The sequence below is a fragment of the Acaromyces ingoldii genome (assembly GCF_003144295.1).
Source record: "Acaromyces ingoldii strain MCA 4198 unplaced genomic scaffold FA10scaffold_3, whole genome shotgun sequence".
In the NCBI taxonomy this organism is placed as follows: Eukaryota; Fungi; Basidiomycota; class Exobasidiomycetes; order Exobasidiales; family Cryptobasidiaceae; genus Acaromyces; species Acaromyces ingoldii.
Window position 1 is genome coordinate 123,613 of NW_020290249.1, and position 26,144 is coordinate 149,756.

The window sequence follows — 26,144 nt, forward strand, 5'->3', positions numbered from 1 at the left end:
CGATATTAGACTGGCTGCCGATTATTTCCGGCTTTCCTCCTTCGACTTCTTTGATCTGCTCCGCCATAACCCGCAGTTGTCGCACCAAATTCCACCAGTCCGTTTTCCTCATTGTTTGTGGCTCCTTTGCCGTCTTGCTTTTGACTGCCTCGTTGACAACCGGTCTCGCCTTGACTGACGCCTTTCTTTTTTTCCCATGCCCAGTGGAGGGCATCCAATCGAGAGGGGAAGCCGATGGCTCTGTCTTGTCGGGCACCTTTCTTTTGACGCCACGACGGGGAGAAGGCGTCCAGTCGTCAGCCTCATCCGGCCGCTTTGCTCTGACTGCCGCCCTTTTTTTGCCTCGTCGCTGCGTGGAAGGCTGGGAATCGAGAGGGGAACTCCATGGCTCTGGCTGTATTGTCGATTCTACTTCGGCGTCTCCATGGCCCTGCTGCGCTTGTGTATCCGTGTGTCTCTGCTGGATCTCTGCCTGTGTGTTGCTTGGCATCGTGTTTCCGCTCTTCTCCGGTCCACCCAGACTTGGATGCCACTCTATATTCTTTGCATACGCTGGCGCCAGTTTCTGCGTCGAGTCTTGATGCGACTTGAGCCTGTGTTCATGAGCTTTCTCTGCTTCCTCTACGGTCGGCAGGATCAACAGCCCCTGTTCATCCCTGCTCTTTGCCAGGTCATGCAACTGCGGCGTCCTTCCCCGCTCTATATATCCCGTCCATTCCGGAGACAACTGTTGCACCCGGTCTGACTCTTCCGCCTGTCGGCTCCCTTGACCGCGTTCCTGCCGTTCCTGCCCTCCTTGCTCTTCATGTTCCTGTTGGCCGTCCTTTATCTCCTCAATTTTCGCTCTCTTTGCCAGAGTCTGCCAATCCTTTGGTTGAGTCTGTTGTTCCGACGTCCCAGGCGGTCGAAATTGCCCATGCGCCTCCCACTCTGGGGAGAAGACTGGCCGGCTGCTTCTCCAATCTTCTTCATTCTCCGCCTGTCGTTCGCCTTCGAGGGTGCGTTTGATCCACATGGGATCACTCTCATCGGGCAAATTGTGGTGCTCACCGGAGGCCCGTGCTTTTACTCTGTCGCGGAGTGTTTGCTTAAACCTTATCAACGTGTGGTACTCGTCGTTCTCCTCTTCTTCTTCGTTGGATTGCGTCGGCTCCGCATTCTTTTTCGCCCAGATACGGTGATAATACTCTGCGATTTTTTCATAGCGCCCGATATTGCCTTTGTAGTAATCAGGCCTGTGTTTACGAGCCCACTCTAACAGGCCTCCCAGCCAATGAACCATCTCCCGATTCCAAAGGTCAATTGTTTGTCTCTTGTAAGACTTCCCGTGATTTCTCGGGACCCCTCTCTCGCGTTCTTGAATTTGTCCCTCGACTGTAAGCATTCTTGCACGGGCTCTTCCCCGTTCTTTGGGTGTCATTTCAGCGTACTCCGCGTCCGTGCTGACACTGCTCGTTTTTACGTCGTCATCCAGCGCTGGCGCTTCCCGTCCCTCGCCCTCATTGGAAGACGAAGCACTTCCCTTGACTGTAGCGCCGATGGCGCTTATGGCTTTGTAATTGGCTTTCCTCCTGAGACGGTGCAAATCGAGAGATTGGTCTCGTGTTTCTGGCTTGACTGATCGGAAAACTTCGCAGTCCCAATAGTGATGCGGCCCTTTTTCGTGCGTGTGCGTGGGTCCTTGGACGTTGGAGTACGATGTAAGCTGCTTCCTCTTCCCCCGCGCCATCGCCCTCGTCACTGTGTCTATGGTGCCGAACGGCTGAGGATCCTCTGCGGGAGCTTGGGGCGTCATGGAATGCGCAAAGTCTTGCCGCATCCTGTCCTCTTCCCTCTGCCCTGCTTGCCTCCAACACAATTCCTTCTGCGCCTCGTGGTGCGCATGGGATGCCCTTTCTTCTACTGCTCTGGCACGGAGTCTCTCCCTTAATCGTTTGATTGGGAGGTATCCGTCCTTGTGGGGTTCCGCTATCTCTGTCGCCCAGCGATGGTCATAGTAAGCTTTGATCCTCTCATAGAGCTCGTGATTGCCCTTGTAGAATTTCCATCTTTGGTGGCGTGCCCACTTAATCAGGCCCCCCACCCACGCAAGCACATTCCGGTTCCAAAGGTCGATCAGCTGTGTATACTGAGGCTTTACGGACTTCCTAGGGCCCTGTATTCCGCGATCAGAGATTTGCTCCTGGATCGTTAGCATTTGCCTACGAATGGCCCAGCGGTCATTCTCCTTCATTGCTGCGTATTCCTCCTTCCAGCTGATATTGCTCGTGTCTCCCTCGTTATCCCGTGCTGGCGCTTCAAATCCCGCCCCTTCATCGGACGACTCATCAATGTCAAGAACTGCACTACTGTTGGCCTTTAAGTGTGTGCGAGACGCCTTGGTTTTGGGGCAATGCGGATCGAGAGCTTGCTCTGATGGTTCTGGCTTGGCGGAATGGGAAGCCTCGGAGCCCCAACGGTGATGCTGCCCTTGTGCATACGCGTGTCTCTGGACCTCTGGGTGCGTTGCAGGCTGCTTGTTCTTTCCTTCGATATTGGCTTGCATCAGCAGTGCCCTCTCTTCTTCCCAGCGTCTGTAATAATATTCTCTGACTTCCCTAAAGAACTTGATGTTGCCGTCGAAGTATATCTTATTGTGTTCCTTTGCCCACTCAAAGAAACCCCCCATCCACTGAAGCTTCTCCCGATCCCAAGTGTCGATTAATAGAGGCTTGCCCCTTGGGGGCTTCAATGTTCCTGCTTCGCGCTTCTTGAATTGCCATATGATGTGCAACAATTGGTTATGAATGCGATGTCGTTTTTCGGGGTCCACAGCTTTGTATTCCTTCTCCCGATCGTCCGTGTCATGTGCTGGCCATCCGTGACCTGCCTCCTCATCTGACGACTTTATGTTACCTGTAATCTCGCTTATGGTCTTTCTGGCTTTGAGAGACGCCCTCCGGATCCTTCCGTTGTGCTGCAAGTCGAGAGGTTGGTCTGATGATTCTGGATCGGCTGAATGGGAAGCATCGAAGCTCCAATGGTGATGTGGCCCTCGTGCGTACATGGCTCCCTCGTTTGGGTGCGCTTTGGGCTGCTTTTTCTTCTCCCGCTCGGGCGTCTGCGACATCGAACTTAGCCTTCGGAACCGCTGAGCATTCGGTACGCCAGCTGGCGGTGGCATTAGGCGCGCCAGGTCTTGTCGCCTTTTCTCCTCTTCTTCGTGCTCCCATTCCCGCTTCCTCGAGCTCCCGGGTGTCCGTTCAAGTTCCTCTGTCACCTCTTCAAATCGATTCAGCCAATACGCTATACTCCCGTCGTCGTCGTCGTCTCCCTCTCGCTTGATTTCTTGCCCTCCGTGGCGTTCCTGGTTGATTTCCCTTCGCTCTCTCAGCTCAAGCGCCGCCTTGCGATATCGGTCTCGCCAATAGCGTGCCCAGAAATCAACCGTCTTCTGGATCTGTTGCTCGTCATGGGCCATCTGCTCCAGGAGGGAGCCTGGTCTACTACTTGCCGGTCTGTCCTCTCCCTCCTCGTGCTGTCCACTTCCTCCACTTCCGAGGCCGCGCTTGAACATAGGCGCGCTCTCGTCGGACTCATCGGACGATTCGTGCTGCGGGATCGACGGGCGGCATCTAGCGGAAGCCTTGACTCTGTCGCGGAGTCTTTCTAATATTGAGCTCTCCCAGATATAACGATATTGATGTCCTTTGGAGGTCTGCGGATCTTCTGTCGCCCAAACACTTTCATAGTAACTTTTGACTATCACAAAGTCCTGATAATTGCGTCTGTAGTATACCGGCTTTTTCTCGGCTGCCCACTTAAACATACCTTCCACCCACTCAAGCATCCCCCGATCCCAACGGTCGATTGTTTCTTTCTCGTGACTCTTATCGAACAACCTTGGCTCCCCTGCTTCGTCCTTCTTCGCTCGATCCTTGATTCGTAATATGTGTCTGCGGATATCTTTCATGTCGAAGCCATTCATTTCAGCGTATTGAGCCTGCCAGCTATTGCAGTCCACAGCTCGCTCATCCTGCGCTGGCGCTCCCTGTCCTGCCTCCTCATCGGACGACGAGTCAATGATGTGAACTGCACTGCCGATGGTCTTTGTGCCTGTGAGAGACGCTTTTCTCCTCGTGGATCGGCGCGGGTCGCCGGGTTGCTCTGACGCTTCTGGTTTGACTGAATGGGAAGCTTCGAAGCCCCATCGGTGATGCGGCTCTTGTGCGTACGTTTGTCTCTGGACGTCTCGGTGCGTCGCAGGCTGCTTGTCATTGCCTTCGGAAACGGCTTGCGTCGGCAGTGCACCCTCTTCTCCCCAGCGTCTGTAATAATAGTCTCTGACTATCATAAAGAACTTGATGTTGCCCTTGAAGTATTTCTTATTGTGTTTCTCTGCCCACTGAAAGAAACCTTCCATCCACTGAAGCTTGCTCCGATCCCAAATGTCGATGAGTTCCTCCGTGTGCACCGCTGGGGGCCTCGGAATTCCTCTTTCGCGCTCCTCGATTTGCCTTATAATCTTCTTTAACTGCTTATGAACGTACAACCGGTCGTCGGTGTTCATATCTTTGTATTCCTTCTCCCCACTGCTCCTGTAATTCGCATCATGTGTTGGCACTCCATGTCCTGTCTTCTCATCGGACGACGAGCCAATGAAACGTGTTATCTTGTCGATGGTCTCCCTGGCTTTGAGAGACGCCTTCCTTCTGGGGCGGTGCAAATCGAGAGGTTGCTCTGATAATTCTCGCTCGGCTGAATGAGAAGCTTCGAAGCTCCGATGGTGAGGCGGCCCTCGTAAGTATGTGGGCCCTTGGGCGTTCGAGTAGGCTTTGGGCTGCTTGTTCTTCTCCCTCTCCCGCGTCTGCGTCATCGAACTCAATCTTCTGATCTGCTGAACATCAGGCACGTCAGCTGGCGGTGGCATTAGGCTTTTTAAGTTCTGTCCCGTCTTGACGTCTTGTACGTGTTCCCACTCTGGCTCCCTCTGCCTCCCGGGCGTCCGGTCAAGTTCCTCTGTCACCTTTTCAAATTTATTCAGCCAATACGCTATACTCCCGTCGTCGTCGCCGTCGCCCTCTTGCTCCGTTTCTTGCCCTCCGTGGCTTTCCTGGTTGATTCCCCTTTGCTCTCTCAGCTCGAGCGCCGCCTTGCGATATCGGTCTCGCCAATAGCGTGCGTAGAAATCAACCGTCTTCTGGATCTGTTGCTCGTCACGGGCCATCCGCTCCAGGATGGAGCCTGGCTTACTACTTGCCGGTCTGTCCTCTTCCTCCTCGTGCTGTCCAGTTCCGAGGCCGCGCTTGACCATGGGCGCGCTCTCGTCGGACTTACCAGATTCATCGGTTTTATCAATTTCATCGGATCCATCGGACAATTCGTGCCGCGGACTTGACCGGCCTGCTTTCGCTGAAGCTTTGACTTTGTCGCGAAGGCGTCGTATCGTTGGATTTTCCATGATGTGTCTGAATTGTTTTCCTTTCGTTTCCTGTGCTGGCATTGCACTCTCTGTCCTCCAGAGATGCTCATAGTAGTGTTTGACTAGCGTGAAGTGCAAAATATTGGCGTCGTAATATGATCTTCTGTTCGCGTATGCCCACTCAAGCAGACCTCCCACCCACTCAAGCATTCCCCGATCCCAACGGTCGATTGTTTGCCTATCTTGTGATATTCGGTACCTCCTTCGCCCCCCTGTTTCCTCCCTCTTGATTTGCTTCTCGACCTGTATTGTATACTTACGAATCTCGTTCCGGTCTATGGCATCCATTGTAGCATATTGAGCCTGCCAGCTACCGCGGTCCAGTACTCCCTCGTCATTATGTGCTGGTACTCTGTGTCCTGCCTCCTCATCGGACGACGAGTCAGAGCCTTTGACTGCTTTGCTGTAGAACCTTCTGGCTTCGACAGAAGCCTTCTTTCTGGGGCGGTGCAAATCGAGATGTAGATCTGATGGCTCTGGGTTGACTGAGTAGGAAGTCTCGGAGCCCCAATAGTGATGCGTCCCGTGTGTATATACGTGTCTCTGGACGTCTGGGTGCGTCGTAGGCTGCTGCTGCTTCTTCTTCTTCTCCCGCTCCGGCGTCTGCGTTATCAAAGTTAAGTTTCTGAACCGTTGAGCTTTCGGTACGCCAGCTGGCGGTGGCATTAGGCGCGCCAAGTCTTGTCGCCTCTTCTCCTTTTCTTCGTGCTCCCGATCCCGCTTCCTCGATCTCCCGGATGTCCGGTCAAGTTCTTCTGACACCTTTATATATCGATTGAGCCAATACGCTATACTCCCGTCGTCGTCGTTGTCGTCGTCTCCCTCTCGCTTGATTTCTTGCCCTCCGTGGCTTTCCTGGTCGCTTCCTCTTTGCTTCTTCAGCTCGAGAGCCGCTTTTTGATATCGACTTCGCAAAAGTCGTGCGTGCTTTCGAGCTATAGCCCGCACATGCTGCTCCTCATGCGCCATCCCCTCCCTCGGGGGGACTGGCTTGCTACTTACCCGTCTGTCCTCGTCCTCCTCGTGCTGTCCGCTTCCTAGGACGCGCTTGACCATGGGTGCGCTCTCGTCGCGCTGCGAGTCGAGGCATCCGGCATTCGTGGCGAGCGACGCCAGCATCGCCGCCACGAAAAGGAGCACAAAGACCAGTCTCTTCATCCTGCTCTGTCCTCTCTCTTGCACACTTGGAGGAAGGAAGGCAAGAGGGCACAGGAGCGTCTGCCAGCGTGGACTGCTTTTGACCCTTCTTGCTCTCGCGGCGATCGGTCACACATCGCAGGGCGCCTTCAGTGAGGGCAAGTGGCTGTTTCAGAAAGCATTGTTGCAGTGGGAGACCCATCACAGCCATTGCCGGGGCAACGGGGCGCAAGCTGCGATAGCCACAAAGCTGACTCTAATAAGATGTATGTGGGCCAATGCTGAACTCGGTGACTCGCTCGCTGCTGCTAAAAAGTTTCTCATGGCGTCCTTGACGTGCTGCTAGCTAATCCGTCCTCTTTCGCATGCGTGTTGGACATGCATGTACGTGTGTTCTCATGCCTGTCTGACGTGCTCGAACGCAACGCTAAAACTAGCCAAGCTCGGGGGAAGCAAGGCTGCCAAACGAGAAAACATCGGCGCTTGCCTCACTACTGAACTTTATGCCCCGTTGCCTGGCTCGGCGTCCTCGGCAGATGATTCGGGCGCCTTGACCGAGTCGTCCATGTTTTTCCCATTTTTTTTTTATCTTTATGCGTGGCAATTCAATTCGGTAATTATCAAGTGGGCGCTCTCATTTGGCAGAGAGGGGCCTGGGTCGCTCGCTACCCCCGATTTCTCGTTCGATAGCCGTGCAAATTAACCTCAGCACTGGCCTTTCTCTGCTTCTGCTGCTGCGCGCCTGTGCGACTACTGGCTAGCTAGCCTCTCTATGTGGCTCTGCTAGCTCTTGTCGATTCGATTCAAGAAAGCGCACACCTTGGAGGGCACCCTAGCCTACCCGAGCCAATGACGAGCGCGCAGTAGAAGTCTTGTTCTGAACACATGCTCGCTCGACATGACGGACGGCCTTCGTTCGGACCGTCGTCGAGTCAGTCGGTACACTAGTCGCTCTATATTACTTCTAGCACCACCTCTACCAGTTGCTAGCTTCGGGCGATTCAGTGATCCCCCCGAGGTCATTAAAGTATTAACGAATTCCCCCTCGTCGTCGCTTGATTGAAACTTCTCTTGCTTGCATGTCTTTTCTGACTCTGACTGCCCGGCTGCCCTGGCTGGAGGAGCACTAATTGAATAAAAATGAGACGATAAGGCCCAGTGTGCTACGAGCTGCGCGCGTGCTTTATTGTTTCGTCCCTTTTCGTTTCTTTTTCTCTCTCATCTTGTCTCTCTTATTTCGAAATTGGAACCGAAAAGCGTGGACGCGCGGGCGTCGACGCTCCGCCTCAGTTGCTGCTGCTGCTGCTGCTGCTGCTTCTGCTTCCCGGAAGGAGGAGAAGGGGGGCCGAGGACGACCTTCCATTTTTCAAAACCCGACTGCGACGTGCCGCGCTTTCTCGTACCTCATCTCATCCTCCCCCTTCCCTTGTTCCCGCGGATCCAATCGACATGGCAACAGTCCGCTGCCACGACGATTGTCGGCTGGATGCCGGGCCGTCCCGGAGCGGGATTGAGGCGACAGAGACGGAGACAAGCACCGAGATGGAGACGGAGTCGGCGCGGAGAAGAAGACGGCGGAGGCGACGGCTCGCCAGCCTCGCTCCCCCTTCACTCCTCGTCGTTGTCCCCGCTGCTGCTGCTGCTGCTGCTGCTTCCGCCGCCGCCTCGGCTTCAGCCTACGACGGAAATGGCGACGACGAGCCGGGCAGGGCGATCGTCATCGACGCCAATCGGGCGCTGCCCGACATGGTGACTCGGCACAAGAAGCGCCTCGCCAAAAGAGCCGGCCCCACCGTCGAGCAGGCGTTCACCGTCAATGTCTCGCCGCCGACGACGTGCGAGCCGCTGAACATTACGTTTGACCCGCGCGGCGCGACGCCGCCATTTACCGTCTTTATCGCCACGGCCAACTGGTACGCGCATGCGGTCCAGCGTGAGTGTCTGTCGCATCCTCTCTCTCAATGCAACAATAAATGCTGACATGTCGGATCGCTTGGATCGCCAAGTCCCCGCCAGCTATGCGGACCCGTCGCTGGGCGCGTGGCTGTACCAGTACGAGATGCCGCAGTACAACACCGACTCGGTGCTGGCCGAGTCGCCGACGCCCGAGATTCTCGTCGTTGTCAGCGATGCCTCGGGCTCGCGCTTCAACTCGTCGTCGATCCAAAAGACGAAGCAGGTCGAGACGAGCTGCACAGCCGTGAGCGGCAGCCTCGACTTCAGCTTTGCCTCGAACCCGACGCAGACGACGTGCAGCCCGATGAATGTCACCATCTACACCGACTCGCCGGCGCCGGGCCTGCCGGACTTTGTCGGGCCCAAGGGCAGCAACCTGCAGCTGTTCATCATGCCCGAGCAGGCGCCGCCGATCATGGTGCCGTTTCCCTGGAACAACGGCACCACACGCTCGCTCCTCTGGAACATGGTCCTCGCCCCGGGCACCAACTTTATCATGACGCTCACCGACGACGGTGCCGGTGGCGGCGTCAGTGGCGTCAACCTCGTCGCCGGCAGCGAGTACGTGTCGACGGACTGCATGCAGAGTGCAAAGACGACGGCGGGCATACCCCGGGCGACGTCGACATTCACCGGGCCGATGCCCGACTTCACCACGTCGGTCGCCTCGCTGACGACATCCAACGGCGTCGTCAGCACGGCGACGGCGCTCCAGACGGTGCGCCACGGCGCCCTGCTCCAGACGAGCGACCTGTCGGTGGGCCAGATTGCGGGCATTGCCGTGGGCATTGCCGTCGTCGCCGGTCTTCTCGCTGCGCTGGCCTCGTGGTGCTTCTGGCGGCGGCGGCGCGCGGGCCTGCGCAGCGGGCGCATGACGCGCTGGGATGTGCCCAAGGCCGCCCAGTCGCAGCTCAGCGACGGCGGCGCATCCACGCTGCCCGTCGACCGGCAGCTGCTCAAGCACCAGTCACGCGCTGCAGCTGCGGCTGCGCAGCGCCAGCGCGGCGAGCGCGGCCAGTCGGTCTTCTCGGCCTCGTCCGACTCGGACGGCAGCCAGGGCCAGCGCGTGGGCACCGTCGCCCCGGCGCTCCTGCGCGCGTCGCAGACGAGCGACCTCGCCTCGATGCACGACTCGTCTCCCTCGGCCTTTGGCCCTAGCCATGGCCCCAGTACGAGCACAAGCACGGGCACGGGCACGGGCACAGGTACGGGTACAGGCACAGGCACCTTCTCGAGCACCAGCAGCAACATCAATGGCCAGCAGCCCGGTGCGATGGCGACGAGGCCTTACTCGGACTCGTCGCCCCAGTCGAGCCACTTCTACTACGATGCTGCGCCACGGCCTGCGCACCACGGCCAGATGACCATGTCCACCTCGTCGTCGTCGTCGAACAGCGGCATCGGCATCGCAGGAGCAGCAGCAGCTGGAGCAGCAGCAGCAGCAGCAGCAGGCGCAGGCGCAGGCCGCGAGAGGAGCCAGTCGACGGCCTCGTCGGCCTACCGCTCGCCGTTCCAGACGCCGCCTGCGCTGTCCTCGGCCGACACCGGTGCTGAAAGCCTCGCCCTCGTCGACTCGTCCCGCTTCAGCAGCAGCAGCAACCACTACATCCACGGCCACCACCACCACCACCAGCAGCAGCAGCAGCAGCCCTACTTTGGGTCCAGCTACCACCACCCACACCACAACAGCTTCCCCTACTCGGCCTCGCGCATGTACACGGCCATGGGCAGCAGCAGTGGCGAGACGCAGCCGATGATGCGCGGCTCCGGCAGCCAGTCGGGCGCCTCGGCTGCGTCTGCCTCAGCCTCGGCCACGCGCGGCTACTATGTCCAGCACTCGGACGCCGGCCTGCTCCTCGACGACTCGCTCGACGACGACGACGACGTCGACGGCTCCAACGGCCTCGAGCTCCCGCCGCAGTACGACACCATCCAGCGCAGCGAGGCTGAGCGCCAGCGCCAGTCGCTGCGCAGCCAGGCACGCGCGAGCCGCGGTGCAGCAGCTGGTGCATCTGCCTCCACGCCTGCCTCTGCCTCGACGCCCTCGACGAGAGGCGCAAGTGGCGGAGGCGAGGCCGTCGAGCTGCTCGACACAGAGGACGGCACCGGCACCTACGGCCTCGGCGACTTTGACGAGGAGGACTTCTGGCGCGCACCCACGACGCCGGCCTCGACGGGCAACCACACGCCCAGCAGCTGATGCACGCATACACACACCTTTTAACACACACTCGCTCTCTCTCTCATTTTCCTTTTTCTTATTGGCGCTTCCTCTCTCCCTATCTATCTGTCTCTCTCTCTGTACACTAGGCGACATACAGCTTCTATAGTCAGCTCCATACGTCAGCTCCATACGTCAGTCTCATACGTCAATCTCATCGCCCGTTCCATCGCCAGTCCACTGCCCCTTCATTGCCCGTTCCATCGCCACTTCATTGCCCGTTCTATGCGCCAGTTCACGGTCAGTTCCACACGCCCTCCTTTTGCAGTCGCTTTCCAGTCGAGAGAAGGACGGGGCTCAGTCTGTGCTCAGTCGAAGCAGATTGAGAAGCTGGGCCCGGCTCACCTCGGGCGCAATGTCGATGGCGACGAGGGCCTCGCACACGGCGCGGCCCGCCCAGCGCTCCAGAACGTCGACCTCGTGCGGCGTGATAAACTGCTGCGTGGTCCGGTTGGCAAAGACCATCTGGGCGGCGCCCGTGCGGATGCGGCCGCCCTTTGCGCCCTCGTCGACGGCGGCGGCGAGGTGGTTGAGGAGGAAGGTCTCCATCTCAAACGTCTGCAGCTGCGGCACGCGCTCCTGCAGCACCGCGGCCAGATTGGCGTTTGCGTCGACGAACAGCGACGTCTGGCGGCCCTGCGATGAGTAGAAGCTGCCGTGCCAGGCTCAGTAGGGCGAAGAGGGCACTCCTCATCATCAAGTTGGAGGGAAGTCTCACCTGTCTGCGCTGGCGTTTGTGATGTTGCCCAGGGCACGCGGGGGTGCACCGCCAAACAGCGCCGGATCCGCGGGCGGGAGCGTCGCCTGAAGCGAGCGCACGAGGGCGTCGTGCACCTCGCCGTCGCAGTCGAGCTGGTCGTTGGGTGGGCGCACAGCATGAAAAGTCAGGCTTGAAAAGGGGGGACAGGGCAGGGGAGCACACTCACGGGCTTCGTGATCGTGTACGGCTCAATGGACCCGCTGGCGCGCTCCTCGGCCGTCGTCGACGGGTGGAAGTAGTCGTAGTTTCTCGTCACACCCACCGAGGCCCGGGGCACGACGACGGAGCCGATGGGCGCGTCCGAGGAGAGGGAGCCACACTGTGGGAGCAACACTTCAGTCTTTCTCAAGTCAATCTCTATGCAGCAGAAGGCAGCCACTCACCGAGCCCAGGCGGACAATGACGAGGTCGCCCGACACGACGGCGGCGCACTCGCGCACGAAGAAGTCGACGAGCTGCCGCATGCGCTCGCCGTCAGCTCTCCTCCCTTTCCTCGCCCGTCTTACAGACCCACTCACACTGAAGCCCATGCCAATGGCGACGACGGTGATGGGCACCCCGCGCACGGTGCCCGTGAGCGTGAGAAAGTTGCGCTGCGACTCAAACTCAAACAGGGCCTGGCCGCCGTCGAAGCTGCTCTCGACGACGCGCCGCGCCCGCACGTGGTCGCCGACGGTGATGATCCGGTTCGCCACCTGGCCCGCCTTGGTGCCGACGTGGTACGTGCGGCCCTGGGCGTCGCGCGGGAAGTTGGCGTCGAGGAGCACGTCCTTCATCGTGGCGAGGTCCTGGTGTGCAGTGCTGTGCAGTGCAGTGCAGCGCCCTCCAACGAAGACGGACAGTGCGCACCGACGTGCGTAAAATTAAGGTTGCGCATTCGGGTCTTCGGCCGTGCGGCACGTGACTTTCCTCTTCTCCACCGCGCCCGTCGCACAGGGCAGCGCGGTGCAGCGCAGGCCAGGCCAAGCAAGACCAGACCGGACCAGTCAAGACAAGGATAGGGCTCGCACCAGGCAACTACCGACGAGCACGATGATGCCGAGGCCGCGCTCGGCGTCTTCGTCGGCGGGCAGGGGCTCGCTGTCGTCGGCGGGGTCGCCTTCGTCTGCGTCGTCGCCGTCGCTGGCCTCGTCGACGTCGGACGCGGCGCACGGATCGCGGGAGCAATTCGACGAGGCCTTCTTGCCGCGCATCGTCTCCATCTTCTTTGCCATCTTCCACCCCACCGAGGGGCCCAAGGTGCTCTACCAGGTCCCCGAGGGCACCATTGGGGTCGACGAGGGCAGCGGTGCGGCAGAGGGGCCCTCGGGCCTGTTTGACTTCAAGCACCTGTCCGACTACATCATCCCCAAGGCGCCCCTCTGCGGCCGGCTGGTAACGTGCAACGGCGCAGGGCATGCCAGCGGAGGCACGCGCCAGACATTCAAGGTGCTGGGCCACCCCGTGGTGCTCGTCGACGAGGCAAAGTACCCGCGCAACAACTTCATCTTCAACCTGGCCTTTGTCTTTGACGGCCGAGCCGATGTGCGCGCGTACGAGGCCGTGGTGCGCAAGTGCGCGCGCCAGCTCAAGGAGCTCGAGGTGGGTGTTCAATCTCAGGCTCTGTCACTTATGTCACTTAGACGACGCTGACTGGAAAGAGCAGCTCAACATGTCCTTTCTCTCGGGCCCCACGTCGCAGAAGCGCATGCACGGCATCATCGAGCAGATGTTCGAGGACCTCAACTCGTACTGCGAGTCCTTTATCGCCCTGCCCGAGGCGCCGCATACGCGCTACCTGGCGGTGGCCGATGACGAAAGAGAAGAAAAGGGACTGCCAGCAGAGGAGCGACGGCCAGAAGAGCAACCACCGCCAGCACTCGTCGGCTCGCTCGCGGCCGCGCCGATGCTGGCGCCGGGCAAGCGGGAGCCGCCGCACGGGCTGGGCCGCACGGTGCGCGAGGCCATCAACCTCAAGCTGTTTAACCAGTACGCGAACCCGCCACGGGTGCAGGACTGGGAGGTGCCCGTGGCGTTGTTGAATGTCGCGGGGCGTGTCGACGACAACTGGGACCTGACAATGGCGCGCGTGCTGCCCTTTGTCGACGGCGTCAACCACGTCAAGCGCATCGCCCAGCTCGCCGACGCAGACCTGGAGCTGACGCGGCAGTGCATCGAGCACCTGCTCTACTACGGCTGCGTCATGACCCTCGACACGTTTCAGTTTTCCAACATGTATGCGACGCGGCCGCAGATTGCGCAGCTGGCCGATGGCGAGAGCATCATTGCCGAGTGCGCCGCCTACGTGACGCGGCCTGGCTACGCGCTGCCGTCGTGGCCCGAGCTGCTGCGGCTGTATGCGGCCCTGCGGCCGGGCATCACCCTCGCCGAGTGGATCGAGGACGAGGAGGTGGACCGGCTGGGCATCGACGTGCGCCGCTTCGTCACCTTTGCCACCATCAAGGGCTTTCTCCGCCGCGTGCACCGCTACCCGGTCCTGTTACCGTCGTCGTCCAAGCACGGCGGCGGCGGCGACGCGCACAGGAGCCGGGAGCGGTCTGCCGATGTCCTGCGTGCCTCGCCGTCGCACTCGCAATCGCGCTCGCCCGCCGCTGGACGCGCACCGCGAGGGAGCACACCAGCAGCACGGACGCGCCACGAGACGACGTCGACGGTCGTCTCTGGCCGCGAGTCGTCGCCGCTCGTGAGCCACAAGTCGTCGTTTGGCACGCTTGGCGGCGGCGGTGGCAGCACGACTCGGAGCCGGCGCCGGAGCCAGCAGCAGCAGGCGGCGAGCGCAGCCTCAGCCACGGCGACGGTCATCGATGTGGCCAACGTCGCCTTTGTCGAGCCGCACCGGCGCAGCTCGTCTTCAACCAAGGGCCGCGCCAGTGTGGGTGCTGGTGCCAGTGCCTGCGCGAGTACCACAGCAGTAGCAGCAGCGGGGCGCACAGGCACAGACGAGACGCCGCCGCCGCCGCCGCTGCTGCCGTCGGGTGCACGTGCCATCCCGCCCGATCTCGCGCCGCTCCTCGACGGCACGCGCTCCGACGACGAGCTGTGTGCGCGCTTCTCGATGCCCTGGGTCGACCTGCAGCGCATCCTCGTCCAGCTCGGCCACAGCCATCCAGCAGGAGCAGCTGGAACCCCCGCAGCGGCTGACGGCGAGCACAGCGACGACGAGGCCGCGTTGGCCTCGCACTTTCACCAGTCCGGCTATGCCTCGGCCTTCCAGCAGCCGGGCTTCTCGGCCTTTTCCAGCATCGCCGGCCCGGCCTCGAGCGGCTTCACGCCCAGGAAGCTGACCAAGCAGCAGCAGTCGCAGCAGCAGCAGCAGCAGCCACCGCCCCGCCAGCGCGCCGTCGACGACCTGCCGCCGACGCCGACGCCGCCGACAGGAGGAGCAGCACAGCGCGACGGCGGCGGCCGCTCCTCGGCCTTTTCGCGCACCACGACGGGCGCAGACTCGGCCAGTGGCTGGATCCGCAGCAGCGCCGGTGGTGGCGGCGGCGGCCTCGCAGACAGCGCCACTGATGCCCTCGGCTCGACGGCGGCCGCGACGCTCATGGAGCGCGAGAGCATGAACCGCGGCGACTATGGCCGTGTCAAGATCCTGCTGCGCTGAGCTGCTTACACTGTACACTACCTCATTCCCTGGGCGCATACCCAATGCAATGATCTCTACTATCCTCTACTGGCCCCTTTCTTCCAGTGCCACTACCTCTTCTATCCTCAAGCGGCGCTTTGTTCCAGTGCATCTACTGCTCTTGAATGATTTGCTCAATTGGCGCTCCCTTTCAATGAAACGCTTCACACTTCCTCCCTCCTCTTCACGCTGATTGCCTGCTGCGATGGTGGTAGTACTGTACATGTGCGGTCTCTCTATCTTGTCCGGTCACAAGACCATGTAGACGGCCATGACGATACACGCGAGCGAGACGTAGGGCGAGAGGCGCTCGCCTGCCGCATTGTCCCACGTTGGTCGTTCACAGTCAGGGATCCAATACAGGTCGGCATTGCCAGGACGGGCCACTCACCGATGCGCGCGCCCTTGTAAAAGAGGCCAAGGAAGCCCTGCCGGTTGCGGTCGATGAGGCCGGGCGCAGAGGCGCGCAGGTAGGTGCAGGTGCAGATGCTGAGCAGGATGACGAGGAGCAGCGACGAAAAGTTGAAGAGCGCCGACTGTGTGTGTGCGGTCAGGCATCAGCGATCTGTGCTCTATCCTGTGGCATCGTGGATCAGAAACACCCACCATCTTCTCTCTCTCTCTCTCTCTCTCTCTCTCTCTCTCTCTCTCTCCTTTTGTTCTTCGTCTGCACTGGAAGTATGGTCCTCTGCCCGGGAGTGCTCTAAGTTGGTGTGCGCCAGCTAGAAGATCTGAACAGCGCCGATTGAACGACGTTTGGTGGAGAATAAGGCTTGCTGCAGGCCAGGGCCAGAGACGAGCACGTGGAAAAAAAAGTTAGAATCCCATCTCCATCTTCCAAAAAGCCAACTTTCCTCAGCGTGTCCGTCTGTCCCATCGCGCATATAAAGGAAAGCAAGGCAAGATGGGCGACGTGGCGACAGAGGACAAGGCGCAGGTGCAGCTGCGCCAGCGCGTCGCAGGCCAGCTGGCACAGGCGGGCCAGTCGTCCAATGACGTCCTCGCCGGCCGCGTCGTCGACATGGCGCGCTCGCTGCGTGGCGAGGTCGCCTTTGTCGGTGCGCTCGGCGCCCTGTTTGGGCGCGACAAGGTGCCGCGCCAGGTGGCCAGCGCCATCCTCGATGAAGTTGAGCGCGTGCCGCCGCCGTCGACGTCGAGGTCCACAGGAGCGCAGGGGAACGAAAGCGACGGCTCACAGGCGGCACGCGCGGCGCCGACGAGGGCCGGACTCAGCACGGGCAGCGGTGAGAAGCACGTCTTTGTGGCGCGCTCGTCTGGCTCTGGCGCCTCGTCGTCGAAGCAAAGACCAAGCGAGGAAGCGCCCGCCCGCAAAAAGATCAAGGTCGACTCGGCCCTCGATCTGGCCGCTTCACTCGATGGGGAAGACGAGGGCAGCGGGGAGCAGGGACTGAATGCGGCGCAGTTCAAGGTCCCCGCGAGGCCAGCGGCCAAGACACACGCCAGGCTCAAGGGCAGCGAGACGCCCTCGCACCCCGGCGGGCTCTCGGACACGGCGCGGCAGCGGCTCGAGGAGTACAAGCAGAAGCGCGCGGCGCGGCAGGCCCAGGCCGCCACCACCACGAACACCACTACCTCGAAGGACGACGAGCACCCGCGGCTGGGCCAGGACACATTCAACGAATTCAAGGACCGGCTCAACCGCGACATTCGGCAGCGGCCGGAGTCGACTTCGAAACCGCCGCCGCCCGAGTCCGAGTCCAGATCCAACCCAGCCCCGGACAGACGGCGGCCCTGGCTGGATGCGACGCCGCGGGAGAACGGCCGCGCGTCAGGACTCGATCCGAGGAGCAGAGGCAGCAGCGGCAGCAATGGTGCACGGCAGGGAGCAAGGGACTCAGCGCCAGGCGCGCGCTCCTGGGATGCCACGCCGCGGAGTGTGAGGGGGGGAGGCCAGTCGTGGGATGCTACGCCGCGGAGTGTGCGCGGCGGTCAGTCGTGGGACGCCACGCCGAGGAGCGTCCGTGGGGGAGGCCAGTCGTGGGACGCAACTCCGCAGCCAAGATCAGCGAGAAGAGAAAAGGACGAGGACGGCCGGCTCACGCTCGCGGGCCGCAACTGGGAGCCCGACGACGACGAGAAGCAGGCCATTGACCGGGACTGGTACGGGGCCGAGGAGGCGGGCGGCGTCGTGGGCGACGACGACCACAACCCGTTTGCCGACTATGCCGAGGCCGAGGCGCAGGCGCAGGCGCAGGCGCAGGTGCAGCAGAAGGCGAGGCTGAGCGCACGCCAGCTCCAGCGCAAGCAGGAGGTCGACGACTGGGAGGAGGACCGGCTGCGGGTGAGCGGCGTGGGCGCACGGCGCGCCATCGACCTCGACCACAGCATGAACGACGAGTCAGAGAGCCAGGTCCATCTCCTCGTCCACGACCTCCGCCCGCCGTTTCTCGACGGTAAAACCGTCTTTACGCGCCAGCTCGAGCCGGTGAACCCGGTGCGAGACCCGACGTCGGACATGGCCGTCTTTTCGCGCAAGGGCAGCCGCCTCGTGCGCGAGCGTCGCGAGCAGAAGGAGCGCCAGCGCGCCGCCGCCAAGGCTGCCGCCCTCGCCGGCACTGCGCTGGGCAACATCATGGGTGTCAAGAGTGAAGAGGAGCAGGAGGAACAGCAACAAAAAGGAGAAGGAGGAGGCAAGGAGGAATACAGCCACAAGAGCGAGTCGCAGTTTGCCTCGCACCTGAAAAAGGACAAGGGCGGCGGCTCGGCCTTCAGCCGGGGTAAGACGCTCAAGGAGCAACGCCAGTACCTGCCTGCGTTTGCCTGCCGCGACGAGCTGATGGCCATGATCCGCGAGAACCAGGTCGTGGTCGTCGTCGGCGAGACGGGCAGCGGCAAGACGACGCAGCTCACCCAGTTCCTGCACGAGGACGGGTACACGCGCAACGGGCTCATCGGCTGCACCCAGCCGCGCCGCGTGGCCGCCATGAGTGTGGCTAAACGAGTCAGCGAGGAGATGGACGTCGAGCTGGGGTCTACCGTCGGCTACTCGATCCGCTTCGAAGACTGCACGAGCAGCAGCACGGCCATCAAGTACATGACCGACGGCGTCCTCCTCCGCGAGTCGCTCAACGAGGGCGACCTGGACCGCTACAGCGCCATCATCCTCGACGAGGCCCACGAGCGCAGCCTGAGCACCGACGTGCTCATGGGGCTGCTGAAAAAGATTCTCGCGCGCCGCCGCGACCTGCGTCTGATTGTCACGTCGGCCACGATGAATGCCGACAAGTTTGCTGCCTTTTACGGCGGCGCACCCACCTTCACCATCCCCGGCCGCACCTTTCCCGTCGACGTCCTCTTCAGCAAGGCGCCGTGCGACGACTACGTCGAGAGCGCCGTCAAGCAGGCCCTCTCCATCCACCTCACCCACGGCGCCGGCGACATTCTCGTGTTCATGACTGGCCAGGAGGACATCGAGACGACGTGCGACGTCATTGCCGAGCGCCTGACTCAGCTCGACGACGAGGCGACGCCCCCGCTGCTCGTCCTGCCCATCTACTCGCAGATGCCCGCCGACTTGCAGGCCAAGATCTTCAACCCGACTGAGCACGGCGAGCGCAAGTGCGTCGTCGCCACCAACATTGCCGAGACGTCGCTCACCGTCGACGGCATCATGTACGTCGTCGACGCCGGCTACAGCAAGCTCAAGGTCTACAACCCGCGCGTGGGCATGGACTCGCTCCAGATCACGCCCATCAGCCGCGCCAATGCCAACCAGCGCGCCGGCCGCGCTGGACGCACGGGCCCTGGCAGTGCCTACCGCCTCTACACCGAGACGGCCTTCCAGGAGGAGCTGTTTGAAAACGGCATTCCCGAGATCCAGCGCACAAACCTGGCCAACACGGTGCTCCTGCTCAAGAGCCTCGGGGTAAAGGACCTGCTCGAGTTTGACTTCATGGACCCGCCGCCCCAGGACAACCTCTTGACTTCCATGTTCCAGCTCTGGGTCCTGGGTGCGCTCGACAACGTCGGCGACCTCACCCTCGTCGGCAAGCGCATGTCCGAGTTCCCCATGGAGCCGAGCCTGAGCAAGATGCTCATCGCCAGTGCCTCGCCCGAGTACGGCTGCTCGGCCGAGGTTCTTTCTATCGTCGCCATGCTCTCGGTCCCCTCGGTCTTTTACCGGCCCCGCGAGCGGCAGGACGAGGCCGACGCCGCGCGCGAAAAGTTCTACGTCGCCGAGAGCGACCACCTGACGCTGCTCCACTGCTACACCCAGTGGCGCACCAACGGCTACCGCGACGCCTGGTGCAACGCCCACTTTCTCCACGCCAAGGTGCTCCGCAAGGCCCGCGAGGTGCGCACCCAGCTCGAGGACATCTGCAACACCCTCAAGCTGCCCATTGTCTCGTGCGGCACCGACTGGGACACGGTGCGCAAGTGCGTCGCCGCCGGCTTCTTCCACCAGGCGGCGCGAGCCAAGGGCATTGGCGAGTACGCCAATGCGCGCACGGGCGTGCCCCTGCAGCTGCACCCCACCAGCAGCGTCTCGGGCGCGGGCGTGCAGCCGGCTTTTGTCGTCTTTCACGAGGTCATTGCCACGGCCAAGACGTACATGCACACCGTCACGGCCGTCGACCCGCACTGGCTCGCCGAGCTCGGAGGCGTCTTCTTTAGCGTGCGCGAGCGCGACGTCAGCGGCGCCCGCTCGCGCCTCGGCCAGCGCGACGCCGAGTTCAGCAAGCGCCGCGAGATTGAAATGGCCTTTGTGCGCGACAAGGAGCAGGAGCGCCGCCGCGACGAGGCCCTGCGCCGTAAAGAGGAGGCCAGCACGCCGCGCATGGCCATGCCCGGCAGCGCCACGCCGCGCCGGGGTCGCCGCTTCTAGCCTGTGCAATCCTCTTCCCGTCATTCATGTCCCTGCCCGTTCATGTGACTGATATTCATGTACTTTTACCACACTGCACTACGTACTCCATACCACAATGCTGCCTGCACTCACCCACCCGCCGACGTTCGTTTCATTGTGTGACGGGTGGTTAATTTGCTCCACGTGGCTGTCATGTGTTTGTGGCTGCGATGTGATGTGATCTTATCGTAAAAGTCACCACGCTAAGATCACAATCTTGGAAGCGCGTCTTCGGAATCGCGCTGGAACGCCCGCTAGCTCAGAAAAAAAAAAGAAGAAAAAAGGTACAGGTGGTGTTGTTCTGCGCGTTCTGAGAATGGCAGACAATAATATAGCATGGTCCATTGCTGCCCGGACAAACGATCCTAGCGCCACGGCGGGGCCGAGTGGATCGAGCATGCTGGTGTTGGCGGACTTTCAGGAGGCTGGCCCGGGTCCGCAATGCAGATTAATTAAGAACGTGCGTCCCGCAACCGAGTCGTAGTGAGTTGAGTGAGCAGAGGACGGAAACCTCCGGCGCGGTGCGCATCGCTGCGCTGCCGCGCCTTCGATCTGGGTTTGTTTGTAATGTCGAGCGCGCCGGCATACCAGCGTGTTGGTCCGCGCTAAGAGGAAAATAAAGAGAAGAGCCACTATATTTCAGCGCAGCCAATATGGCCAAGATTGACCAGACGCATCCCTCTGGCTAAATTTGAGGGCCACACACAAAGGGAGCCGTTTCCCTTTGTCAGGCAGGGCGAGAGCGAGAGAGCGAGAGTCGTGAGACGCATCCAGCGCCCCCTTCTATCTAGCTGTCGACCATCGTTCTATCAGCGCTGCCGCGGCTGTCGTCCCAGCAACTTGGGGCTGGCGAATCTGCATGCAAAACTGACGTGCGACGGGCCCTGCTGACGATGCATTGTGAAAAGGACAGGCCGACTCGAGTTTGACCCCCAAGAACAACACCGAAAACACCCAAGACTGTCTCACTTCCATCCTCATCCCTCTCCATCGATCCATCATCATCGCCCGTGCAGTAGCCGGCATTGACGAACTGTGCCATGAGCGGGGCTACCCACGAGGGCTTCCTATTTTTCCTCGAGCCCATGGGCGAGGACCAGGCAGAGGCGGGCAAAACATCGACGGCGGCGACGAGCAGCTCGTCACACCGGCTCGAACGACGACGCAAGGCGAGCGAGCTGGCCCTGCGCGCGATTGCGGGCCGCGACACGGCAGACCGACGGCGGGGTGCTGTCGATTGGCGCGAGCGCTGGTGCTCGCTCCGTGGCGATGTCCTCCATGTGTACGACGACCGGTGCGTTGCTCAGTCGCTGCTGCTTCTTTTCTTGCTTCTTTCTTTTTCACTAACCTGATACTCATGTAGCCTGGCGAGCTTGGCGACACCATCCGAGCCCGCGCCGAGACAGGTGTTGCTGAGCGACTACCAGCATCTGCAGACGACCGGCAGCTTCGACCCGCGCAACCAGGGCGTGTGGGAGCTCACGCTCTCGCGGCGACCGCCCACGACGGCATCGGCCAGGACGCTGCCCCGGTCGACGACGAGCGGCAGCATCAGCTCCTTCTTTGACCGCCTCGGCAGCAGCTCCAGCAATCTCAGCGGTTTGGCCACGGCAAAGACGAGCACCGAGGAGACTACGCGATGGCACAAGCTCACCCACCGACCACGGCGGCTCTACCAGCTCATGTCTTCTTCTTCGAGCAGCAGCAGCAGCAACAACACCATCAACAACGACGGCAGCAACACAGGCACCAGGTCAAGGACCGTGAGCAGCAGCAGCAGCACCATGACCATTGGCTCGTCGGCGCAAGACCACGGTCAAGCTGCTGCAATGGCGACTAAAGACGCCGACGCGGCGCCCCTCGTGCTGCGCGTCGGCGACGCCCAGGCCATGGTGCGGTGGTCAGAGGCGATTGCCGCCGTTCTGCGCGATGCTCAGAGCGCAGAATCACCGAGTGACGTGGCCGTCGCCCTTGGGCCCCGCCATCGACAGCGTCCCTCGCTCTCGGTTTTTGTCGACGAGCGACCGCCACGGGACGACGACCCCGTGCTCACCGCCGGCGCTGCGTCTCGGAAGCGCAGAGGCGACCCCATCGCCTCGGGCCTCGTCCGGCAGTCTGCTGCCTCGCCGCCGCCCTCGTCATCGTCACCGATTCCCCCGCCAAGCTCGTTCCAGATGACGTCCAAGGCCAAGAGCAGCGCAGTCGTCGTGTCCGACATCATGACAAAGTCCAGCTCCAAGTCCCGGTCCAGGTCGCGGCCCGTCACTGCGCAGGGCCTCCTGGACCAGCACCGCCTGTCGACGGCATCGACGGCGTCTCCTCCTGCTTCGACCCGTCGCGCCTCGCTAGCCTCGACGCTTTCAAGGCCAAGCACGGCCTCGGGCCGGCTCTCCACCGAGGACTCGGGCCGCAAGAGGGACAGTCTGCGGAGCATTCGCAGCAACAGCAGCAGCAGCGCCTCTCCGCGCGTGCTCCTGTCCCTCTTTGGCCCCGTCTCAAGCGAACCGGGCCAGGGCGAGGACAGACTCACACCGTGGGCCGCGGAAGAGCCCCTCGACGGCCGACCGACAGCGAGGCCAAGCGAGGGCCTGGGGCTGGACCTCGGCCCGCGGCCATCGCCTATCTCGGCATACGATCAGTTCTGCACCAGTCACTTTTCCTCCCCATCAGACGCCCTTGTTGTTGCTGCTGGTGACGAAGACCGAGAGGAACAGGAGATCCTGCACAGCCCTGCCTCGACGACGGCGCCCGCAGCGATGATCCCCCGGAGCCAGTCGCTCCTCAACCTCGCCCAGCGGGCCTCCAAGGCGACGAGGAGCGTGCTGTCGCCGTCGGCGGCCGCATACAATCTCCGCAAGAGCGTCTCGTTCCAGAAGCCTGCCGTGCTTGACCGGCAGGACAACGAAGATGGCCGCACGCCCGCGTGCTCCTCCGTCGACAGCTTCGAACTCGTGCATGCATCGCCATCGCTGCCCGCCATCAGCCTCGCCGACTCACCGAGCAGCATCGGCAGCCACGGAAGCAGCGTGGTGCTTGCCAGCCTCTCACCGGCGCCTCGCACACCCTCTCCCTCGTTCGCCATCATCAGCAGCAGCAGCATTAGTACCAATGCTGGTCCTGCAAACGGCAACGCGGGCAAGAAGACGCATTGGACGCTTCTGTCTTCGTCGACTTCAAAACGAGCACGCCTCACTGCGACGGCCAAGAAGCTCGCCTCGCCTCGCTCTTCGCCCTTGAGCTTCTCCTCGACGACGCTGTCCTCTTCCTCTGCCGATGGCCACGACACTGGTGCAAGTGCAGGTGCAGACGCAGACGCAGACGCAGACGCAGGTGCAGTTGCGACGGCGAGGAACAACTCGCTGCCGACGAACGGCATCCACTGCGGCAGCTCAACTGCGACTTTTTCCTCTTCCTCGGTCTCATCGTGCTCCTCGCCGCCATCGACGCCCGTCGTGGCCGAGATGCCCCGTGCTGCTGCTCCCCTGCCCATGCTCGTCCAGCGCATTCTACCGCCCGAGGAGATCATCTCGACACTCGATCGCATCCGCAAGCTCGAGCTCGAAGAGGCAGCCAGCGTCGATGATGATGCTGCTGCCGCTGCTGCTGCCGACGGCGGCAGCCTTGCCATTGCGGGCAACGCTGGCAGGAGCACACCCGTGCTCGATCACCACCACCATCTCAGGGCGCTCTCGACGTCGATCAGCCTCGCTGAGATGTGCGAACAGAAGCGCAAGCCAGACGGGCTCCATCCACAGTACAACCACCACCACCAGCACCACCACCAGCACCGGCCTGGCTCTGCACAGCGACCGAGGACGATGCGCCCAGCCACATCGGCAGACCAGCTCTCGCTCTCGCCGGCGCCCAGGGCAAAGAGGCAGCAGTCGCGCCTCTTTCGTGTGCACAGCGACGGCGACGGCGACGGCAACGGCGAAGGCACCGACGACGGTAACCGCAATGATGCGACGGCCGTGCACGTCGACTTGCGAAGTGGAGCTGCGATGAGCACCGAGGCGACATCGCAGCAGCTGCCGTCCACGCCACGGTCCTCGAACAAACGAGGCAGCGCAGCAGAAGGCACCGCGCGGCCGAGGAGAGAGACGATGAAGGGCTCGAGCGCGAGTGCAAACGCAGACGAAAATGCAGGCGATCAGCACGAGACACCGGGACGCACAGGCAGCAAGAGGAGCGCCATGGGCGACCGCACTAATGCTTCGCTGCCCATGTCCTGGTCCACGTCGACGGTGACGCCAAAGCAGCAGCGACAGAGGACGAGGTCCATCTCGGGCGCCTTTTCGACGCCATGAAGGCCTCTCTCTCGTGTACTATAGTAGTAGTAGTAGTAGTAGTAGTAGTAGTAGCGACGTGAAATCTGTTATAGTAGCACCTAATAATCGAGGATTGTTCCTCAACCTCTCTTCTTTGTAAGGATACAACCATGTACTGTACTACTGTCTCCTCTCTTGTCGCGCCTGATGTGCAAGTGAGCAATATTGGCATGTTGAAAGCCGATGATGATTTTCAGAGTTGTTACTTTTCGTCTACGGTCCGAGAATGTCAAGATGTGAGTGTGCGTGTGTGTAGGTGTGAAGGGGGGGTATGTTGAGCACCCCTGTTACAGTAATTGCAGGAGAAGGGGATGAGAAAGCCGTTTTGCTTCTAGAAATGCAAGGGCGGAAGGCGCGCCTTAGAGGACGTTGACCTTTGCTGCAAGAAGGAAGAGAAGGGTTAGCATAAGAAGGGAAGGCAGGAAGGGAGAGGAAGAGAACTTACGCTCAAGAGGAAGCGTCGGGCCGTTCTGGCCAATGCAGATGCCGCCGAGCTTCTGGCCGACTGCGACGGCCTCCTCGACCGACTTGCCCAGAATCAGGGCACCGAGCACACCACCGGCCATGGCATCGCCCGCGCCGTTGGTGTCGATGATGTCCGAGGGGTTCACCTTGGGCGTCGGGTACGCCTTGGTCTCGGCCTGGCCAGCATGGGCGACGATCGTAGCGTCGGCTCCCTGGGACACAATGACCGTGCGGGGAAGCGACGTCTCCGAGGGCAGGTCCGCCACGGCCTGGGCAATCTTGGCGAGATCCGTGGTGCCGAGGTTGTGCGACTCGGCATAGGCGGCAAACTCGGTCTCGTTGCCAAAGACAAGCGACGAGTAGGGGATGATCTGGTCCAGCTGGTCCTTGAAGAACTGGGGGATAAAGGGGGCCGAGAGATTGACCGAGAAGGGCACGTTGTTGGCCTTGGCCTTCTTGGCCAGGATCAAGGCGCTCTCGATGCCGTGGGTGAGGAAGAAGCCACCGAGGTAGAAGAACTTGGCCCGGTCGATGGCCTCCTTGGCCTCGGGCGTCTCCAGGTGGCTCTTGTTGAACTTCTCGGCAGCTCCCAGGCGCGTCACCAGGCTACGATCGTGACCGGTAAGGACGACGGCACACGTTCCCGTCGGTGTCTCCTTGTCCACCTGGTACACGCTGCGGAGGCCCTCGCGGTCGTTGGCGTCGCGCAGGTTGCCTGCGAACTTGTCGTCGCCCACGCAGCCGAGGTAGACGGTGCTCTTGGGCGGCAGCACGTACTGGGCACAGCGAGCCGCGTTCTGGGCAGCACCGCCGGCGACGTAGCTGACCTTGTAGTTGTCGACGACGTAGTCGTAGATGGACTGTATGCGTGGGTGATCAGCCTAAGAACGCCAACTGCGCCAAGTCACAAAAGCACACACCTCGTGCTTCGGCTCGATGAGGATGGCATCGTTGGACCTGATTGTTGAAGGATTAGTTGCCTGTACTGTCACCTCTTTTCGAGCGCCTCTACTCACTTGAGGTCGTACTATGAGTAAAAATATAAAGGGGGGGAAGGAGCATTCGTCAGTGAGTGGAGGAGCCCTGGGCGAGGAGTAAGACCATCGACACCTACCTTCTTGAGCACCTCTTCGCCGTCACGGACGGTCATGTCCAGCAGCGGGTTGCCCATAGCGACCAGCTCATAATTTCCGCCAGCCATTGTCGAGAAGTAAGTCTGTCAAGGTCGGTTGAGGTCTTGGAAGGTTAAGTGGAATGGCTCCGGGTAGGTTGATTCAAGCTCGCCTCTCTTCTTCTGGCGCAATGTGCTCGTGCGCACGTGCCA

The 26,144-nt window shown here is 61.3% G+C and overlaps 8 protein-coding genes across 8 annotated transcripts; 4 read left to right on the top strand and 4 right to left on the bottom strand.

Annotated features, from left to right (window-relative positions):
- Positions 1 to 2,907: 2,907 nt before the first annotated feature.
- FA10DRAFT_301098 (hypothetical protein) lies at positions 2,908 to 6,640 on the bottom strand (the record flags this gene model as incomplete). The annotated part of the gene is made up of 4 exons (XM_025524934.1): positions 6,464 to 6,640; positions 5,031 to 5,311; positions 3,045 to 3,632; positions 2,908 to 2,956 (listed from the first exon to the last, which is right to left on the bottom strand). The coding sequence occupies exons 1-4, from the start codon at positions 6,617 to 6,619 to the stop codon at positions 2,908 to 2,910; spliced, it is 1,074 nt and encodes a 357-aa protein (XP_025376993.1). The 5' UTR covers positions 6,620 to 6,640.
- A 1,194-nt stretch (positions 6,641 to 7,834) lies between these two features.
- Positions 7,835 to 10,877, top strand: FA10DRAFT_97557 (hypothetical protein). Its single transcript, XM_025525837.1, has 3 exons — positions 7,835 to 8,531; positions 8,605 to 9,205; positions 9,626 to 10,877. The coding sequence occupies exons 1-3, from the start codon at positions 8,048 to 8,050 to the stop codon at positions 10,752 to 10,754; spliced, it is 2,214 nt and encodes a 737-aa protein (XP_025376994.1). The 5' UTR covers positions 7,835 to 8,047; the 3' UTR covers positions 10,755 to 10,877.
- On the bottom strand, positions 10,791 to 12,351 carry FA10DRAFT_266353 (purine and uridine phosphorylase). Its single transcript, XM_025521456.1, has 6 exons — positions 12,054 to 12,351; positions 11,919 to 11,990; positions 11,702 to 11,854; positions 11,494 to 11,627; positions 11,121 to 11,427; positions 10,791 to 11,046 (listed from the first exon to the last, which is right to left on the bottom strand). Exons 1-6 carry the CDS (start codon positions 12,309 to 12,311, stop codon positions 11,017 to 11,019), a joined length of 954 nt encoding a protein of 317 aa, XP_025376995.1. The 5' UTR covers positions 12,312 to 12,351; the 3' UTR covers positions 10,791 to 11,016.
- A 169-nt stretch (positions 12,352 to 12,520) lies between these two features.
- Positions 12,521 to 15,258, top strand: FA10DRAFT_301101 (NPR2-domain-containing protein). Its single transcript, XM_025524935.1, has 2 exons — positions 12,521 to 13,116; positions 13,181 to 15,258. The coding sequence occupies exons 1-2, from the start codon at positions 12,568 to 12,570 to the stop codon at positions 15,137 to 15,139; spliced, it is 2,508 nt and encodes an 835-aa protein (XP_025376996.1). The 5' UTR covers positions 12,521 to 12,567; the 3' UTR covers positions 15,140 to 15,258.
- A 78-nt stretch (positions 15,259 to 15,336) lies between these two features.
- FA10DRAFT_266355 (DUF1242-domain-containing protein) lies at positions 15,337 to 15,912 on the bottom strand. Its single transcript, XM_025521457.1, has 3 exons — positions 15,767 to 15,912; positions 15,552 to 15,696; positions 15,337 to 15,474 (listed from the first exon to the last, which is right to left on the bottom strand). Exons 1-3 carry the CDS (start codon positions 15,767 to 15,769, stop codon positions 15,410 to 15,412), a joined length of 213 nt encoding a protein of 70 aa, XP_025376997.1. The 5' UTR covers positions 15,770 to 15,912; the 3' UTR covers positions 15,337 to 15,409.
- Positions 15,913 to 16,064: 152 nt separating this feature from the next.
- FA10DRAFT_250946 (P-loop containing nucleoside triphosphate hydrolase protein) lies at positions 16,065 to 20,006 on the top strand (the record flags this gene model as incomplete). The annotated part of the gene is made up of 1 exon (XM_025519583.1): positions 16,065 to 20,006. One exon carries the CDS (start codon positions 16,065 to 16,067, stop codon positions 20,004 to 20,006), a length of 3,942 nt encoding a protein of 1,313 aa, XP_025376998.1.
- Positions 20,007 to 20,716: 710 nt separating this feature from the next.
- Positions 20,717 to 24,334, top strand: FA10DRAFT_301104 (hypothetical protein; the record flags this gene model as incomplete). Its single annotated transcript, XM_025524936.1, has 2 exons — positions 20,717 to 21,321; positions 21,391 to 24,334. The coding sequence occupies exons 1-2, from the start codon at positions 21,068 to 21,070 to the stop codon at positions 24,332 to 24,334; spliced, it is 3,198 nt and encodes a 1,065-aa protein (XP_025376999.1). The 5' UTR covers positions 20,717 to 21,067.
- Positions 24,335 to 24,361: 27 nt separating this feature from the next.
- Positions 24,362 to 26,082, bottom strand: FA10DRAFT_266356 (Ribokinase-like protein). Its single transcript, XM_025521458.1, has 5 exons — positions 25,935 to 26,082; positions 25,837 to 25,847; positions 25,741 to 25,777; positions 24,801 to 25,680; positions 24,362 to 24,734 (listed from the first exon to the last, which is right to left on the bottom strand). The coding sequence occupies exons 1-5, from the start codon at positions 26,019 to 26,021 to the stop codon at positions 24,715 to 24,717; spliced, it is 1,035 nt and encodes a 344-aa protein (XP_025377000.1). The 5' UTR covers positions 26,022 to 26,082; the 3' UTR covers positions 24,362 to 24,714.
- Positions 26,083 to 26,144: the final 62 nt, after the last annotated feature.